We start from the raw sequence: 16,810 nt of genomic DNA on the forward strand, positions 1-16,810 counted from the left end.
GAGGGAGAGAGAGAGAGAATCCTCAAGTAGACTCTCCACTGAGCGCGGAGCTGAAACAGGGCTCGATCCCAGGACCCTGAGATCATGACTTGAGTCAGAGTCAGAAGCTGGATGCTTAACCGACTGAGCCACCCAGGCGCCCCTAAAAACTTTTCTGAACCTGCCCTTCACTCCTTCCACACATCTGAGTGGATCAGGCACCTCTTCCAGTCGCTTCCATACCCCTTGGCACTGCACACACCAAACTATGGAAACGTGTGGTCTCCCCAACCAGGCGGGCGCCGTTCATCTTTGTATGTTGAGGATCTACCAACAGAGACCTACATATGGTAAGTGGCTGATACATTTTCCAGAACTCAGTAGTTATCCGAGCTGATAAGTCATAATCTTGTTTATTTTTATTTTTTATATTTTTTGTATTTAAATTCAATTAATTGATATATAGTATATTATTAGTTTCAGAGGTAGAGGTCAGTCAGTTCATCAGTTTTATAGAATACTCAGTGTTCCTTACATCCCGTGCCCTTTTTTTTTTAAAGATTTTATTTATTTATCTATGAGAGACACACACACACACACAGACACACAGAGGCAGAGACACAGGCAGAGGGAGAAGCAGGCTCCATGCAGGGAGCCCAACATGGGACTCGATCCCGGGTCTCCAGGATCACGCCCTGGGCTGAAGAGGGCACTAAACCGCTGAGCCACCTGGGCTGCCCACCCTGCCCCCTCCTTAATGTCCATGCCACCCCATCCATCCCCTCCAGCAACACTCTGTTTCCTATGATTAAGAGTCTCTTATGGTTTGTCTCCCTCTCTGATTTCGTCTTGTTTTATTTTTTCCTCTCTTCCCCTATGATCCTCTGTTCTGTTTCTTAAATTCCACATATGAGTGAGATCATATGATAATTTGGGAGACACTCTTGTTTATTTTTAAATCCCTTTTCATATATTAGGGGCAGTTGGAACCCAGACTGGAGACACTCTCTGCTCCTCATCTCTGCTTCTTTGCCCAGTTACCTCCAGGAGTCTAGAAAGAGCTCCGCGGGGGAGGATTTGCAACTAGCTCACTCAGGTTCCAAGACCAAAAATACCAGGAAAGATTCTGATTGTCTCCTGGACCAACTGACCATGGCCGGGGAGGGGGTGGGGGTGGGGGGTGGGGTGGACAGAATAATGAAAGAAGGTGGAAGTTCACCCTTGAACTTCATAGTTGGAATGAAGGATGGAACATTTTCTTGGAGGAAAGAGGGAAAGTGCTGGGCACACAGAAGAACAGATGTCTTGCATGCCCTTGCCAGCAATGCCACCTGGGAGCCTGCAGGAAATGCAGAATATTAGGCCTCACCCCAGAGCTACTGAACAACATGTACATTTGAACAGAGAGCCAGGTGACTTGTTTTCATATTCAAACGTGGAGTTCTGCATTACACTCTTCAACTCCAGCGCTGGCTCAAGAACTACTCTGTCCAGCTGGTACAGGACTGCTTGGCACTGCCACATCTCCAAGGAAAGGCAGGCTGTAACTGCTCTTAGACCCATCCAATATGTTAATAATTTCACACATCCAATAAAAACTTTCTTTTCACCGGTTTCAATTTTGTGTTGAAACTCTCCAATCATTTTATTCATGTTTTCTTTTCTTTAACATAGTATCCACAGTCATCTTGAAGTTACTGTTCGCTCCAACATCTGGATTATTTGTAGCTCCGTTCCTATGGTTTTTTTTCCCACTTGATTATTAGTCAGGTTTCCCGCCTCCTCACTTGTCTATAACTTTGTGTCTTGGACAGTGTGTAAAGGAACTGTAGAGGCTCCAGATGACTGCTTCCACCAGGAAGTGGTGTCCTCTTTTCTAGGATGAGGTCTCAATCCAATGAGGTGGGCTGAAGCTCTACTAAGGCTCTACTTTATATAGTCCTTCAGGGATGGCATTTAAGAGCTTGGTGGATCTCTATCTCCTGGTCCCTGAAAGTACTGCCTTTCAGAAATTCTGGCCTTAGCATTTGAGCTTCCCATCCCACATAGGTTCAAAACCCAGCAACTGTCTTTAGGGGAAGACTTATCGTATTATTTGCTATGGGCTCCTACTTCTAGCAGAATTTTGTCTCATAAGCACCCCAATACCATGAGAGTTTTCATTTTGCCTTTCTGGGCCAGCCTGCAGCCTCCTGAGCTGATCAGAACTCAGCAAATGGCTCATGGGAATACTGGACTTGCCTTTGGGGGTTCCTCTAGTTTCCAATCCATCACACCAATTCCATGACTGCAAATGCTCTGCTAGTTTCCCTTTCCCATAGAATATGTCCTCTTCTTGGGCCAAGTCAGATCCTTATCCCCCACCCAGAATCAGCAAGTATCCTCCCCCTCCCCAACTACCTTGAAGAAAAGAGCTTGTGCTTCTCAGTATACCTAGGAAGAGTCCTTCCTTCTCTGGAAATTTATTTACTGTGGCTCTCATTGCTTTCATTGGTCTCTGATTTCCTTTTCTTTTTTAAGTAGGCTGTATGCCTGGTGTGGAACCCAACACAGGGCTTGAACTCACGACCCTGAGATCAAGACCCGAACTGAGATCAAGAGTCAGATGCTTAACTACCTGAGCGTCCCAGGTACCCCTCTGATTTCCTTAAAAAACATGATTCTTGCAATTCATTTGCTTCCCCCCCCTAGTTGTTTCAGTTGAATGCTGGCCTGTCACAATGTACAACATTCTACTCTGAAGTGAAAGGTTTCCATTTATTACATAGATAAGAAAACTGAGACCCAGAGAAATGGTAAGCTACTGGTTTTCAAACTAAGCTTGGCTAACCACTATTTCCCTAGAGCCTCCTTGGATGTCATGGTAAGGCAAGGTGGGGAGGCTTTATCTGACTTGTTCTGAACATTTTCCTGATCAGTGACAATCTTATTAACTCATTCATTATAATTTTAATTACCTTTGTTCTTTTATCATAGCCTAGGATCATATATATGTGTATATGCATATATACATATACTTGGATCATATATATGTATATGATACACACACACACACACACACACACACACACAATCAGCCTGGGGCAACAGGACTTGCTCAAAGGCACAATCACTTTCTCTTCAGATAGTTTCAGGTATGATGCAATTGATGAGGATTAATTAGGCAGCTGGTGGTGAGAGGAACATTAAGGTTCTTCCTCATGATTCTCTCTGCCCATGGGGGAAGGAAACTCTTCTGCCTCCTGGCTTTTTATTCTCATCCAAGTTCACTCTGATGGGAAGACCTACTCATCTTGCTATATGTTTACTGAGGCTCACTACACTAGTTAGTGGGATTCTAGTGCTTTACACACAAACCCCAGACTCTACATGGTATCTCTCTTCACTTGAATCCATGCGTAAAATTCCCTGGAGTCTGTCTCCACTTGTTGGTGGTGGGAATGGAAGATGGGGTGGAAACCATGCCTCCTATAAGGAGCAGAAAGCCTTAAGTCTCTAAACATTTTCAACATTTCATTGAGCTTAACATTTTCAGCTCAACTTTATTTCCCCACTTGCCTACTATTCCTTGTGTATGTATGCTATTAGTCTACATCCCCAAAAGGGAAGAGTGGGCAGTAGAGTTTAAGTATCAAAACTTTGAACTTTCCAACACACACTATGTACTGAAAATACCCATGTGTCTTGTCATACCATCCAATTCTAGTCCTTTGGTTATAACTTCAAATATCTGTGGCCCTTTGGACATTTTTTTGCTCTTGGACTTGCAACTTCCCGGCACAGTTTTACAAGGTACTAGCTCTTCCCCAGGCTGGGTGTCAGACTTTTCTCTTCAGTATTCACGTTTCTCAAGCGGCCAGGTTAATATGTGCACCGATGTGCTTCCTGGCACCTTTGGAGGGTTTTGTTTATCCTTTTCTCTTCATGGGCATTCCATTTCAGCTCATCCTAAAATACCTGGTTTATCTGATTTCCTATCATATACTTATTTTTTAAGTAAAGAGGCTGTAAATATGCCAAGTACTGCTTCTTTGCCAAGCAATATAAAGAGCAAAATAATGCTGTCATCCTTAGAATATCCGATTGTTGAAGATGAATGGAGAATCTGAGACTACCCTAACTTTGTCGCAGACTCAATTCAGAGACAGCTTGGTGTAGAGTCAATAGATTCTTCATCCTGGTACTTTTTTCTCAACATTCTCAGTTTCATTTTATTCAGTAAATGTACTCGTCTACTGACAGACTTACTTTTAAAATGACTGCTTTCTGCCAAAGTTATTTTTAAAATTTTGTCCTGCTGATTGAGAAGTTTTATGTCTCCCAAGCTAAACAGTGCTCTGTGCTTCTGGAAAGGAAGGGATGTGGCTAAGGTGTTTAATTTTCTGAGTTGTTTGGATTCACTCAAAGGATAGATCTAATCTCTGCAGTTTATTTTTAGAAATGAAATAAATTGAAGCTCAAAGGAGCTTTAAAGAAAGGCACCATAATTATATTTACTCCAAGGCCTGAGGATGTTTTCATCTCCTTTTGATATAAGTTCAATTCATACTATTGTTATCCTTAGTAATAATGGAGGGAAAGAACAGATTTGCCAGCAGATATACATCAAGACCTCCTTGCAGTGTTTAAAGAAACATAGCGCCCATTTTGCAAAAAAACTCTTTGCAGCTTTAAACCTGCCTCCTTCCTTAAGCCCAACAATTCCTGGAGAAGTATCAGTTGGGAGAAGTGAGGCCATGACGTCACAGGCTGTGTCCTGGTTCCAGGTCTGGTCACACTCAGTTTTGCAAGACCTGAGAGTGAGAACTCCTGAGGAATGCACAAAGCTTGCGCAAGAGTCATCCCAACAGCTCAATTCCGCTTGAGGGATTTACACAAACCACGAAGGCTTTCAGCTCTTGCTGTAAGCTTGGCACACACTGAAAAAATGTCAGTGAGCTCTTCTGCTATGGGCTGAACTATGTCTGCCTTCCCTGTTCATATGTTGAAGCCTAATGTCCAATGTGATCGTATATGGAGCTGGGGCCTTTGGAAGGGAACTGGGGTTGGATGGGGTCATGACAGGGTGGAGTGGGGGGGTCCTCATGATAGGCTTAGTGACCTTATAAGAAGAGACCACAGAGCTTGCCCTCTCTCTCCCTCTTTCTCTCTCCCTCTCTCTCTGCTGTGTAAAGACACAGCTAGAAGGTGGCCATCTGCAACCCAGGGAGAGCACTCCCTCCAGACACCAACCCTGCCAGCACCTTCATCACAGACTTGCAGCCTCCAAAACTGTGAAGAATAAATATCTGTTCCTCCAGCCGCCCAGTCAGTGGTATTTTGTAATGGCAGCCCAAGCTGAGACATTATTCCTTGCTCTTTTGGAGAGTTTAAAAAAGTGAAAGTTAAAAAAACAATGACTAACTGTTTCAGAAGCAGTTCTCACCAAATCAGAAGTGAAAAATGAAAAGGGCTTTGAGTTATTGCTGGAATGAAGCAGAGGCTGAATGACACGCACTGCACACCTCCCTAGGCACCAGGGAGGAGAGCGCGACAGGCCAGAACCTGCCCTCACGGAGCCCTGTGTAGGCCAGCTGCTTCTAGAGGCCACCACGGGAGTCGTTTCAATGGAACTTCGAGATGATGCCTGTGTTCATGTTGGACAAATAAGAATTACCCAGAGAGGAAGTTGGGGAAGGGCTTTCGACATAGAAGGAACAGTACCAACAAGTCAGCAAACTCCAAGCCACTGGGTATTGACCAGAGCACAAAGTGTGAGGTGAGTAGTGGCCACCCCCTCCTTTTTTTTTTTTAAAGATTTATTTATTTATTCATGAGAGACACAGATTGAGAGACAGACAGAGGCAGAGACACAGGCAGAAGGAGAAGCAGGCTCCCCACGGGGAGCTCGATGTGGGACTCGATCCCGGATGCCAGGATCACACCCTGGGCCGAAGGCAGGCGAGTAGTGGTCACCCTTAAAGCTGAAAGAAAACCGAGAGAGAGAGAGAGAGAGAGAGAGAGAGAGAGAGAGAGAAACAGAGAGACAGAGAGAGAAACAATAGTTGGGAACCCCTTTTTCCTAGCAAGGTACTGAAAAAAATCCCATGGAGAATCCTATTCCTAAAGGATGATGGGCAGCTGGTTCTAGGATGATGGGGCACATGGTTTGATCAGCATGCCAGGGGTGACCGTGGACTGGACCTCAGAAGAGACCATGCCAATCTTGTGGGCATCTCTTTTTGCGCCTGTGCCTGTGTTTGTGCCTGTGTCTGATACTTACAGCTGGATTTGTAAGGCCAGCAGTCAGGTAGTCCTGGGTGTCATAGACTCACTGAGGGGGCCTCAGGCCAGTTCCCCTCTCTGGATTTAAGTTTTCCCCTCTATAAGAAACAAAAAAATCAGCTATAAAGTATTTCTCAGGAACTCAATTTTAGTCTTTCACTTAAAACATTTTTTTTAAGGGGATGAGGGATTTTATTTATTCCCTGACTTGTTCCAGTAAGAATTTTCAAGAAGCTTAAAAATACAGTGGTTACAGACAAAATATGTTGATTAAAAGTAGATAAGAGTGATGAAGTGCACATGTGCATCTATGCCTTCATTTCTCTCAGGTATATGCCAGGGGTGGGCCTCCTCCATCATTACATAGACCTTGTTTGGCTGTAGTGTTTTCCAAATTTATTAGTTTTTTAAATTTTATTTTTAAGATTTTATTTATTTATTTGACAGAGAGAGAGCACAAGCAGGAGGAAGAGGCAGAGGGAGAGGGAGAAGCAGACTCCTTGCTGAGCAGGGAGCCCGATGCAGGGTCCATCCTAGGACTCTGGGATCATGACCTGAGCTGAAGGCAGATATTTAACCAACTGAGCCACCCAGGCACCACTAGCTGTAGTATTTTCTAAGCTCGAAATGTTATTCTGCATCCTCACCAAAACTTGGTATTGTCAGTTTCTAGAACTTTAGCCAATCTGATGGGTGTGTGGTTCCAATCTGATGGGTGTGTGGTTGATACCACTTCTGTCTCAATTCCCCATTCTCTTACACCTAACCTAGTATAGGCCAAAAGCCGCAATTTCCCTACAGAAGACCCTATCCAACAATCTTTAGGGCTGATACTTCTTTTTCTCTTCTTCAATTTTTTAATAAACACCTGTGTAGAACTTCCAAAATGATTAACTAGGTTCTCTGGGTTACTTGAAAAATTGAAAAAAGCACTTTGTAACCTATGGTGTCACTTGGATCTGGACATTTTAAATTTCTCTCAATACTAGAATGGCAAAATAGAACCAAGCAGAAATAAAGGCTCTCTATCAACCCAGATCAGCAGCTCTCAAATTGTAGCTGAACCCCAAATGCAAACAGCACTTCAAACATTTCTCCATCTGCGAAGGAAAGGCTCATTCTTTTCAAGTAATAACACACTAGCAAATGTAAAATGCTCAACACACATTACTTCATACAATTCCTGCAACATTTCCATGAAGTCATAATGGTGTTTCCCATTTTACAGATGAGAAAACTGATACATACAGAGGCAAAGTAATCTTTCCAAGGTTACAAGGCTAGAGTGAAATTCTGATCCAGGTCTTTCCGTCTCCCAAGAGCTGGGCTGTCACTAGGCTCTACTCTCTCATCACTCTATAAATCTCATCACTCTATAAATCTCTGCTGAATAAACTTGCTGCATATAACATGTTCCAACAGAGCACAGTGAAAAAAATTCTCCAGGGAAAAGAAAACCTCATAAGAAGCATGAGTACTAAAGCCAGGTAGGTTTTACATAATTCGTAGAGTGAACAGTCAACGGCCTGAGACTAAGTTGAAGAAAAGAAGAACCATCATTGACTTGACAGAAGATACATCAGGATGTAACGAGATCCAAGTGGTTCACACTGCCTTATTCAACTCTGATGCTGGGGCAGGGAATACTTTCATGAGGTATCTACTACTGATCTTGGACTATGGGCTCAGCTCTGGGGGGGTATGAGACGGCACCCACTCCCTCCAGTGCTCTGGAGTGAACTCCTTTTCTAATTTCTCAAGAGTTCTAGCCATCCGTGAAAGACAAAACTGACAAAGCATACGCCGATGAAAGGTGACACCGAATCACTGCCAAACCCCTCCCTCCCAAAGTGCTGAGCTCCCAAATCCTAACAGTTTAAGGCACACCGAAGGAAGAGTTCTGAACAGCACAGCCAAATGTCACAAACATTTGGCAGTTTGGGATAGCAGTGTCAATGATGCTTACGGCTGGATTCGTAAGGTAAAGATCTGTGAGAATGCAGGGCCCCATGTCATGAGAACATCTCTTACGCTCATCTGAATAAAAACGTTTGTTTTCCTGGAGAAAATCCTTTTGGGGGCAGAGATCATTAACAGGTGATGGGATCCTTGAAACCAAAGTGTTCTAATTCCAAGAAGATAAACCTAACCCACTGTGAAAAAAAAGTAAAATCTTGCTTCTTTTTTGGGGTGTGGGGTGTGGGGTGTGGGTGGTAATCACTGTACAAAAGACAAATCAGAGACTTAAAAACAATGGCCCCAAATTCCATTTTCGCTAAAATATACAAGAGGTGCTTTCACAGTCACCAAATTCTTTGCAGTTCAAATTCTGCATCTGGGAAAACATGGACCCTTTATGCATTATTTTGGCATATTTATGGAGATCTGGGCACTTCAGCGGGTGTCAGGGATATAACCTTGAGTAAGATGTGCCCTGCCTTCCTTGGGCTCACAGGATGACACCCAGGTGGCTGGCTGGGAAGGAGTGACCCGATTATTGTGATTTTTCTAATTAGCCTGATGCTTGCCCTTATTTTTCCTCTCCCAACATGGAGGTGAGGGAAAGTGCTGGGTATTTTATTTATCAACTCTTGACTAATCACCTGCCACAATCTGGGCCAAACATTGTGCACACCTGGAAAATTGTGCAGAAATGAATTGTGCAGAAATGAATGGCCTGAGGTGAGGCAGAAAAGAAACAAGATAGAATTTTCCTTGGAGGCGGATGTGACTGGGGGGCTGCACAGGTTGAGCATCTGCCTTCAGCTCAGGTCATGATCCCGGGGTCCTGGGATTGAGTCCCACATCGGGCTCCCCACAGGGAGCCTGCTTCTCCCTCTGCCTATGTCTCTGTCTCTGTCTCTCATGAATAAATAAATAAAATCTTAAAAGAAAATCAACACACACAGTCTAATACTAGTTGTGTCTATATGGTACCAGGTAATTCATTGGTGACTGAAAAAAACTTTTCTTGCTGCATATTTGACTGACTGGCTATTTTGGAATCCTATAAGCTTGTTGAATATAACAACCTGCTGGTATGGAGCTGCCTGGCCTTATAGTCAGACACAATTATAAACAAAAACAACACCACTAAAAGTCTTTCACATCCACATGTCATTCCTTTCTATCATGCGTCAAAACTCAGCTTTCCCATAATAAACGTCTGCTCCCTCGGATTTCCCAAGAACTGTTTCATTTTATTAGCTTTGGTTATGGCAGTTCTTCTTTCATGGCACAGCCAACTCAATTCTGCCCACAGCCTGCCCTCTGGTTTGGGCATGTACAGGGGCTGAAGAGCTCTTTGCTGATGACCCTGGGCTCGATTACACCTTGGGAAACTTAGTTTTAGTGACACGGAGAGAGGATCTTTTTCTTTTTTAAAGATTTTATTTATTTACTCATGAGAGACACACAGAGAGAGGCAGAGACATAGGCAGAGGGAGAGGCAGGCTCCCTCTGGGGAGTCTGATGTGGGACTCCATCCCAGGACCCCAGGATCACAACGTGAGCCACCCAGGTGCCCCGGAGAGATCTTTAGAAGGAGACAATGGCACACTCAAAGAAAGGCATGTGTGCATTACAAGAACATTATTGGGGGCTGTGGGAGGTACTTGATGAGGTACATGCAGAATTCCACCTTTCTCTATGTCTGACATGAGGGCACAAACCCGTAAAGCTGTGTAAAACAAGATCGGCATATTTAGGCACTCGCTCAGCACTCTTATTTACGCAATACTGTCCTACAGTGAACTAGGTCCACGTTAGTGTGCATCCTTCAACAGATGCCTGGTAAATGTCCCCAACTAACTGGACTTTCTGTTGTAAAAATCACTTTAATTTTAGTTATTTCAAATTATACATCAACCTCGGAGCCAGGAAATTTATAGAAATTCGAGGCATTTCCTTAGTAAATGAACTGATGCAAATTCATCCAGGCCAAAAGTTGTGAAAGCCAGCATTGTTATCATATTTTTGCAGCAGAGAACACTGTGATGGTCACTGGCACTAGAAATAGCCCAGAAAAGAATTAGGAGTGCATAATTGGAAACAAGAAAATAACAAACTTATCCAAAATAGCAAAATATCCGTTAGCATCACTCCCTTCCCTATGAATTATTTTGACAATAGGAAATGGAATTTAATTTTTTTCTTTAATCCACAAGTGTATTTCCCCTCCCACGTGCCCTCTGGGAAAACCTTATTCATAAACGAAGAATTCCCAGATAACTAACGTCTTTGCTGTTTCCATACAGCTCAACAATAACAAGGCAGCTCCCCAGCTTGCCACTTCAAGTTCCTGTCGCTTCAACAGTGATGTCATGGAAAGACATCCACATGCTGTTTTTGTTGCCCAGCTAGACTGTAAAGGAAATCAGGCTCTGCCTCTAGGTTTTAATTTTCCATGAAAAGTTATTCACATTGCCATAGCTGCTTAAGCTGTGAAAAAGAAAAAGGATTTAATTAGGTCATAACCGTCATTAGATTTTTAAGTACACTCTTTCGACATAAAAGTCACTCTACAGCACAGCTTCATTGAGTTTAATAATTAATTTTCATCAGACCATGCCTGATGCGTTATGGTGCTGAATAACCACCAGAGGAGGAAGACATAAGGAATGCTAAGCGCTATGAGAAAAGTGATCCCCTTCGAATGAACTTCCCAAGGTTACAGGAAGAAGGCGTGGAGTCTTAGGCTGAGAAGAGGGAAGAAATTCATATGGTGAACTGAAGGGGTGGGTGCGGAGGCTCCTCTTCCCTGATTCCCTTTCCCCATGCAGGAAGTGTGGGAAGACGGGGATGAACTCTCCACACCCAACAGTGAGGAGGACAAGAATGATGAGGTTACAAGGAAGTAATTGTGCCCAATTTGGCAGCATATATACCAAAATTAGAACGATACTGAGACCATTAGCGTGGCCCCCGCACAAGGATGACATGCAAATGTCATGAAGCGTTCCCTACTTTGCTGTAACTATGTGAGGTGATGGATGTTAACTGAACTTATTACAGTGATCATTTCACAATATATACAAATATCAAATCATTATGTGGTGCACTTTAAGGGAATACAATGTTATATGTCAATTATATCTCAATAAAACTGGGGTAGGGGAAGGAGTAATAGTAGGAACAAAGGAGGAAGGAGAAGGAGGAAGAGAACTAACACTCTGTTAAGCACAGACAATCTACTGAGAGCAAAACGTGATGGGCATTGTAACTCTGCTCTCAGGATTTTCCCATAGTCTGTCCTTTGTGTGTGTGAGGGTGGGTGGGTACACACGCACGCGCCACACATACACATGCATGCCGGACATTGAACCTAAGACATCTGATTTCTGAACCTGAAAGATGTGTTTACTCGTCACCTCCTCAAAAGTTCAAGATATGATTCAAAATTAAGTCTTGAAAATTCTGTACTACAAATACACCTAAAAAAATTTAAGTGGAGTAAACAATTATGTTATTTAGAGGGCACAAAATTTGTATGATTCCATATTAAAGGGCAATAAGGGGATGCCTGGGTGGCTCAGTGGTTGGGCATCTGCCTTTGGCTCAAAGGTCCTGGGATCAAGTCCCACATCGGGCTCTGTGCATGGAGCCTGCTTCTCCCTTTGCCTACATCTCTGCCTCTCTCTCTGTGTGTCTCTCATGATAAAATAAATAAAATCTTTAAAGGACACTAAGCTGCTACTTATTCCTTTAAAAAAAAAATTCTACCAGAAATCTCAAGAGTTTTATCAATAGTCTTAGAGACATTTTAAAATTCCAAACATTGAACCCTAACAGCATCTGTTGACACTGCTTTTACAAATTCATCCTATATGTAAAACAGGCTTAATTTTATCTAGTAAACTGACATAGCCAAGATTCCTTCTTCGTTCAATATCTTGGTCAAGAGAAATTTCAACATGTCATTGAAAAAAGAAAAAACATTATTAGGCCATGCTCCAAGATCTGGCAAAAAACCCAGAGAGACAGGCAGTCAAAACTCAGAAAAATTCTTATCCACTTAAGGGATCTTCATAAGGATAAATCAATTGGAGGCTGAAACTTAACCAGCAGAACTTCTCTTCTCTTTTAAGAGCAACTCCTATATGGGAAACACAGTTCAGGATGGCGGTCGTGTTACTACACAAGGAGGTGTTGTTATAGAGACAGCTTTGAAGGCTCCTTGGCAATCCCAGTGTATAATTAGGGCTCCGATCACAGAACAGCCAGCAGGGTGGTCTCCATGGAAACCAACAAACACACATTTTCACAGGCCTAGCAACTGTTCTGAATCAATGACTCTTTATATAGGTTTAAAAACATTGTGAATGGTGCATCAATTGCTTCTTTTGTTGGACAATGTCTGATTAAATATGTGTGAGAGTCCTTGTTCTCATGCAAGCTGAATTTCCAGTAGAGTCTAGAGTAGGCTGCCCCCAGCTAAATTCACTTACCTAGAACTACGGAATACAAATGATAAATTCAGATGCAGGAAGTCACCAGTTAATTTGGTGAAAGAATTAAACTAGTGGTTGACAGTGCCAGGGAGGACCTGCCAACTGTCGGCACTCACTCTTCAAGGGCTGTCTAAATATTATTTGATCCTCTCAGTACAGTAGACATTATTATTATATTTGTTTACAGATGACAAAATGAAGCACCCAGCTAGGAAGTGGCAGACCTGGGACTCAAAACTAGGTCAAACTTCAGACTTGGTCCATCCAGGTTTAGAGGACCCTACGTAATAATGATCTGTGTTTGCATATGTAGCACAGTGTCACTCCCCAGCTACTATTTTCACATACATTATCTCATATATTCTCTGTGTCTTGAAACACTGGGTCCAGTTCTAGAATTTTGTAATTTTGCAATATAGTTTTCTTTGATTTTTGCCTGTTCCATTTCTGTGCCCACCACAGACTCCAGGTTTGAAGACTTACACGGGACCACATCTAGGAAGGTTTCCCCATTCTCTACCCGGACTATGGGAGAAGTGTCTTCCTAAGCAGCAATGGGACATGAAACCCCATTGAATAAGCAAGGATTTTGACTGTCCAAACACAAAATACAAAAAGGGACAAACATTCCAATTAACCACCTGTAGCATTTACACTGGAGTGAAGGCAGACTTTGGTAATATAGATGGAAGGTCATATTGCTGAGTGGTTTCCTACTTTATTCTGAATGGATTCTATTAAGGATGTTCAAAATCTGGCAAATGTTTTAGGAAGTATGCGTTGATAATCAATGATCATGTCATCAGCATTTAGTCTTAAATATCAGACACATCAACACTGCCAGAACTCACCTGAGTCGAAACGTTTCTGAGCTATCTGATCAAAGCCAGTGAGTGCTCTTTCCTTGTCCCCTGAAATCCCAGTCCCCTACCACACATCTCTTGGGAAAGCCTCATTCCCATCTATCTCTGCCCTTCTACTGAGGCTCAGGAAAAAAGGTTGTTTTCTCTAAAGCTAGCCCCCATACCCCTTCCATCTCCCACTGAAAACTGTTCTCCCAATTTCCCTCATTCTTCAGCATCTCCAAATATGTGTATGGTTGGTGTCTTCTTTTCTAGTTTCAAGCATGCCCAAAGTCCTTCTTTCCCCAGAAAATAAGTTATTTTCACTAGATCTGGCCATCCCTCTTCCCACCACCAGTCACAATCTCCTTCCTGCGTTTTGTGTATTCTTGGATATTTATGATCCATCTTCAACCCCCTCCCACCCTGCCCTTCTACTAAAACTGTTTCTTCCAAGGCTAGTGATGTCCTTGTTCTAGTCTTTTCTCAATCTGGATCTCTCTGACCTCTTGGTGGCATTTTGCTTTACTCCTTTCCCTACACAGAAATTCCGGGGGTCCCCTTGGCTATTACTTCTCTCTCCTGCACATTACTGATCTCTGGCATCAAAGTATCTCCCAAGCGAAGTCCCAGCCCTTTGCTCTGCTCCGTCAAACTCTCTCACTCCCTCAGCGAGCTCATCTACTTCTTTATGCACTTGATGCCAACTCCACTGCTCTAGAAGTCCAAACGGACACACAAAGCCCTGAGCTCTCCCCTACATTTCACCCCATGTTTCCAACACAAAATAACTCCATTTAGATGTTTTAAATCTAAACCATACGCATCTAAAACATCTATAACTAAACCATACACACCATACACATTTAAAACATATTTCACCAGCTTTCCTCCCCAAAGGCGTTTTTCCATAATCTCTCCCACCCATTTGTGACTGTCATGCCATGGATTTCTCAAGTTCGGAGCCACAAACCCTGGAGCCATTTGTGATCTTCCCTATATAACACTCCCTGGACCCAGATGATTGTCACACACCCCTTACTGCTCTAAAAGGATCTGAGGCTTTGTTACCTAATTCTTTGATCACATCAAGTAACACTTACATGGTCGATTAAATAACTACAATTTATTTTGCTTCAGATTATCAGCCAGGTTGACCTTTCACCTTGTTGCCTTCTCTCACTACCTTGATTCATTTCCCTTCAAAATGCTTGGAACTCATTTCCAACACAATTTATCTCATTCAGAAGTTCACATGGTCTCTGGGGCATAACTTTTAGGGCTTCCTAATCTGTCTCTTCAGGGCCTAGTTTCTTTCTTTCTTTCTTTTTTTTTTTTTTTTTTAAGATTTTATTTATTTATTCATGAGAGACACAGAGAGAGAGAGAGGCAGAGACACAAGCAGGCTCCATGCAGGGAGCCCGATGTGGGACTCGATCCAAGGACTCCAGGATCATGCCCTGGGCCAAAGGCAGACGCTTAACCCCTGAGCCACCCAGGCGTCCCCAGAGCCTGATTTCTCCCTCACACTTCCACACTCTTTTCCTGGTCTGGTCAAACTTATTTCCTAATGCTTCCCCATCTGCACATCTTGCCTTGGGGCCCCTGCCACTCGTCCTGGAAAGTCGTTCTTCCATTTTTCACTTTTCCCAGGAAAGCTGGGCTTGCAGGGGCCAGTTCAATCTCTCCACTATCTCAGCCCACTGGGAGCTTCCCTTCTCCCAGCCCTGAAGTCATACCACCCTGCTCAGCAATATACTCTAATAGTCTCACCCTTGTCACTCTTACCTCCTCCTCTGGTTATAAAATGCCTTTGGCTGGCACTGTACATACACCAATGTACTTCCCTCACCCTGGACTCCAAAGACTTCCCTAATAAATGTTGACTGATTGGTAAAATCATGTCTGGAAAGAAAGCCATTCAAAGAGAGACCATGTACTTTGATATAAGGCATTTTTAATACCACCAAGGGGGCCCGTGGCTGGCTAAGTCAGTAGAGCATGTGACTCCTGATCTTATCTCAGGGTTGTGAGTCTGAGTCTGACATTGGGTGCAGAGATTACTTGGGGTAAAAAAAAAAGCTTTCCATTTAGGAGCATTGGCTGGCTCAGTGAGTTGTGTGACTCTTAAACTTGGGGTTCTGGGCTTGAGCACCATGTTGGGTATAGAGATTGCTTTAAAAATAAAATCTTAGCAAAATATACCACCCAAATTGTACAAATCTAGTATATCTTAAAATCCCATGGAATTAACAGCTCTCTCAGGCAAGCACGGCACAGTGTCAGGGAAGGGATGTGCATTAGGTAAGGAGGCACTCATTCTCTGGTGCTGACCCCACACTGCATGGCCCTGAGTGAGGTCCACCCTCATCTCCACCCTGTGCACATGAATGATGAGACTACCAATCAAAACAAACAAACAAACAAACAAACAAACTAAACCAAACTGAAAGACACATCCTAGACAAGCTACAAAAAAATCTTTCCCAGGTCCATAAAGAGAATAAACTAGAACTTGGATTGCTGGTCTACCACTGACTCAGGACAAAATGGCAGCAGCAACTATAGCATTAGCTTAAAGGAAAAAAGCATTCTTATGGAGGCAGCTTTGAAATGGGGAGCAAACACTGGATTCTAAAGACCATAGAGGGCGGAGCTGCTCTCTGGGAACGGCTCTCTCCTGGCTCATCCTCAACAGAAACTCACACTGGCCTCAATTGCTCCTTCCCAATGGATGCTGAGAACACCAGTCAGTTTAAAGTTAATAAGGATGAGACAAGGCACTATTCAATCCAGGAAAAATTCTCACATGAGAACTTAAATCTCCTAGAGAAACCCATTAGCATGCCCCATCTTTCTTATATGTCTATACATTTCATTGCTTTCCTGTTAAATTCATTCATTTTTTTTCTTGTATCGATGCTTCATGAGTGGGAAGGGATTCCAAGATTTTATGAAGATGAAGTTAGATTTCACACACCCGAAGTTATCAAATTGAAAGGAGGAATAAAAAAAAAGTTGCTAAATGTTCTGTTATTTTTAGCTTTTTAGAATATTTCTTAAATTCACAGATTAAAAAAAAACAATAACAGGGGTAACAATATAAAGTGACTCAGAAGGCACTTTTTTCCCAAGCTGAGATTTCTCAGACCTAAAGAAGGCACTAAGATAAGGACGGGAGAGAAGCATGGATGCCTTGGAAGGGATGAAGTTCACATGACAACTCCCTGGAAAAGAGTAGAGACTGGGCCCATCGGGTACACGGAAGAAGTACCC

General features: G+C 43.0%; 1 protein-coding gene and 1 non-coding gene across 17 annotated transcripts in view; one reads left to right on the plus strand and one right to left on the minus strand.

Moving 5' to 3' along the window:
• TMEM241 (transmembrane protein 241) overlaps positions 1–16,810 on the minus strand; it is a 112,179-nt gene that overhangs the window by 16,284 nt on the left and 79,085 nt on the right. For 2 of the 16 annotated variants that reach the window (XR_012032416.1, XR_012032417.1), the window contains exon 13: positions 6,242–6,341. The exons of 13 other annotated variants lie outside the window; for them this stretch is intronic. Coding sequence is in view for 1 of the 3 variants with exons in the window: in XM_072829043.1 (XP_072685144.1) it covers positions 6,282–6,341 (60 nt within the window). In the remaining 2 variants the exon portion in view is untranslated. Of the gene's footprint in view, positions 1–5,799; positions 5,943–6,241; positions 6,342–16,810 lie in introns of those variants that run through there. One more of the 16 variants, XM_072829043.1, reaches the window with a different exon arrangement.
• LOC140636097 (U6 spliceosomal RNA) lies at positions 11,105–11,212 on the plus strand. Its single transcript, XR_012033422.1, has one exon. It is a non-coding gene; the product is annotated as a U6 spliceosomal RNA (small nuclear RNA).

This window comes from Canis lupus, chromosome 6 (assembly GCF_048164855.1).
Source record: "Canis lupus baileyi chromosome 6, mCanLup2.hap1, whole genome shotgun sequence".
In the NCBI taxonomy this organism is placed as follows: Eukaryota; Metazoa; Chordata; class Mammalia; order Carnivora; family Canidae; genus Canis; species Canis lupus.